General features: G+C 43.3%; 1 protein-coding gene across 1 annotated transcript in view; it reads left to right on the forward strand.

Moving 5' to 3' along the window:
• CCDC38 (coiled-coil domain containing 38) overlaps positions 1–3,106 on the forward strand; it is a 62,763-nt gene that overhangs the window by 23,432 nt on the left and 36,225 nt on the right. Inside the window, exons 5-6 of the mRNA XM_023509433.1 lie at positions 251–414; positions 517–597. Of these exons, the coding sequence (XP_023365201.1) occupies positions 251–414; positions 517–597 (245 nt within the window). The remainder of the gene's footprint in view (positions 1–250; positions 415–516; positions 598–3,106) is intronic.

Raw genomic sequence — 3,106 nt, forward strand, 5'->3', positions numbered from 1 at the left:
AAAAAAAAAAAAACAAAGTAAGGGAAAGGAATTAGTCTCCCTTCTAACTATCCCCCCAAAATAAACTCTTTCATAAAATAAAGTCTTTCATAAAATGAAGGCCATTGCCCCGAGATTTGGACACATTATTTCTGATGCAAAGGATCACTTACCAACACACGTGAACTTTCCCCTTTAGTCAGAGATGATTGAAATGGACCGCTAGAAATGTGGAATAATGTTCTCGTACCTCTGTTTTCAACACTCCTAGTACACTCTGGCAACCAAAAGAAACACAATAAAAAAGTTTGAAAAACACATGGTGAGGAAAGAAAGACAACTCACAAAAGCCGAAAAAAAACTCCAAGACGACGCAATGGCCTTTGAAGAGTTCCTTCGAGAAAATGACCAGCGATCTGTAGATGCTCTTAAAATGTGAGTTTCTTCACTCTGGCTGAATCCTCCCTTACCCTCCCTTCTTTTTTTTTTAGTTTTTCGGAACACACAACAAACTAACAAACCTCCATTACTTTCCAGCGCAGCACAAGAAACAATCAACAAACTCCAAATGACAGCAGAGCTAAAGAAAGCAACGATGGAGGTTCAGGCTGTGAAGAGGTAAGGCAGACACCATCTTCTCGTGCCCAAATTGCATGACCCATTAGAACCCAGTTCTGCCTGGGAAACCCCAGTAAGCCTGGGAGGTGATGATTTCGTACGTGTGAACAAATTTATAAAGTAAGGAACTTACTCATCAAAGATCGTCCCTTTTTGGATATGAGGACAGTACGTGGCCTCCGGCTGAAAAGTTTCCTTAACCTGTGAATACAAAAGTGAAAAAATTAGTTGTAAAGAAGCAAACCAATGTTAGGAATGAATAATAAATTATTTTCTATGTGCCCTTTTTTCCTTCATTAAGACAGTTTTTTTTTCCCCCCACAATATCTCTGAAATTGGGATTCATTTTATAGTCCTCCTACAATAATGATTGGTAGCATTTTCTATATTTATACTTAACACTTACTAGAACTTAGTATTGCTGTTAAAAACCAAGATCTGGAGCAGTGCCTGTAGCTCAGTGGGTAGGGCGCCAGCCACATACACAGAGGCTGGTGGGTTTGAACCTGCCCCGGGCCAGCTAAGCAACAATGACGGCTGCAACAACAACAACAAAAAAAAACAGCAGGGCATCGTGGTGGGCACCTGTAGTCCCAGCTACTTGGGAGGCTGAGGCAAGAGAATCACTTAAGCCCAAGAGTTGGAAGTTGCTGTGAGCCATGAGGCCATGGCACTCTACCCAGGGCAATAGCTTGAGACACTGTCTCAGAAAAAAGAAAAGAAACAAGAGCTGCCCAGTGTGCTATTCCCCTCTCAGGCTCTCAGGAGGATCATTTGTGCCCAGGAGTTTTAGTCCAGCCTGGGCAACATAGTGAGACCCCCATCTCTAAATTTAAAACTGAGATCTATAATGAGAAAACTTATAAGAGCAGGAGTTGGGATAAAATTGTGCTATCTGCCACTCTTTTTCAAACCTGGATGTTTCCTTCCATGGTTAAGGAAACTTGAACTAATTTTAAATATCCAGAGAAGATTCCTTGGCTGGCGCAGTGGCTCATGCCTATAATCCCAGCACTCTAGGAGGCTGAGGGCAGGCATCTGAGCTCATGAATTCAAGACCAGCCTGAGCAAGAGTGAGACCCCCATCTCTAAAAATATCCTGGTGTTGTGACAGGTGCCTGTAGTCCCCGCTACTCGGGAGGCTGAGGCAAGGGGATCACTTGAGCCCAAGAGTTTGAGGTTGCCGTGAGCTATGACATGATAGCACTCTACCGTGAGACTAAGTGAGACTCTGTCTTGAAAAATAAAGAAGCTTCCTCTGTCATTATCCTTGGACAGTAATTTCATGATGCAGGAGACACTGTATAGTCATGGTAACAGGTCATGCTAAACATGGTTTTTCTTTTTTTTAATTTATTTATATTTTTATTTTATTTATTTTGAGACAGTCTCACCATGTTCCCCTGGGTAGAACAGCATGGTGTCAGCGCTCACAGCAACCTCAAACTCTTGAGCTTCAGCGATTCTCTTGCCTCAGCCTCCCAAGTAGCTGGAACTACAGGCACCCGCCACAATATCCAGCTATCTTTTTGTTGTAGTTGTCATTATTGTTTAGCTGACCCAGGCAGGGCTCAAACTCCCCACCCTTGGTGAATGTGGCCAGTGCCATAACCACTATGTTATGGGCATGAGCTGTTATTTATATTTTAAGACACAAGGTCTCATTCTGTCACATGGGCTGGGATGCCATGGGGCAATCAGCTCACAGTAACCTCAAACTCCTGGGCTCTGGTGATTCTCCTGCCTCAGCCTCCCCAGTAACTGGGACTACAGGCCTGCACCAACATTCCCAGCTTATTTTTAAAATTTTTGTAGAGTCAGGGTCTCATCAAGGTGCCCAGGTTGTTCTCAAACTCCTTGGCTCAAGCGATCCTCTGCACCAAGGTTCCAAAGTGCTAGGATTACAGGCATGAGCCATGCACCCAGCCCAAACTACTATTTTTTCTTTTTGAGAACATAATGTTTACCTCTTCCCTGGAACTAAGTCCTAGACCTCTTATATCCTAGACTATTTTTTGGAAGGACAGCACCTTGGTTAAAATGAAGCAAATGGGGCAGGGTGTGGTGGCTCACACCTGTAATCCTAGCACTCTAGGAGGCCAAGGCAGATCCATTTCTTGCCATGAGGAGTTTGAGACCAGCCTGAGCCAGAGCAGCCTGACCCGTCTCTACTCAAAGTAGGAAATCTAGCTGGGCATAGTGGCAGGTGCCTGTAGTCCCAGTTATTCAGGAGGAAAGAGGATTGCTGAAGCCCAGGAGTTTGAGGTTGCTGTGAGCTATGGTGACACCAAGGCACTCTACCCGGGGTATCAGAGTGAAATGAAATAAAAATTTAAAAAAAATAGAATAGTAAATAAAATAATAAAATAAAATAAAAATAAACTGGATGTCTCTGAAACCAGTTGCATTGAGCAAATGGGTGTTTCAGACACATTCTGGCTACAGCAACCTCTTTTTTTTTTTTTTTTTTTTGAGACAAAGTCTCACTATGTTGCCCTTGGTAGAGTGC

This window comes from Otolemur garnettii, unplaced genomic scaffold (assembly GCF_000181295.1).
Source record: "Otolemur garnettii isolate 467f Iridium unplaced genomic scaffold, OtoGar3 scaffold00007, whole genome shotgun sequence".
NCBI lineage: Eukaryota > Metazoa > Chordata > Mammalia > Primates > Galagidae > Otolemur > Otolemur garnettii.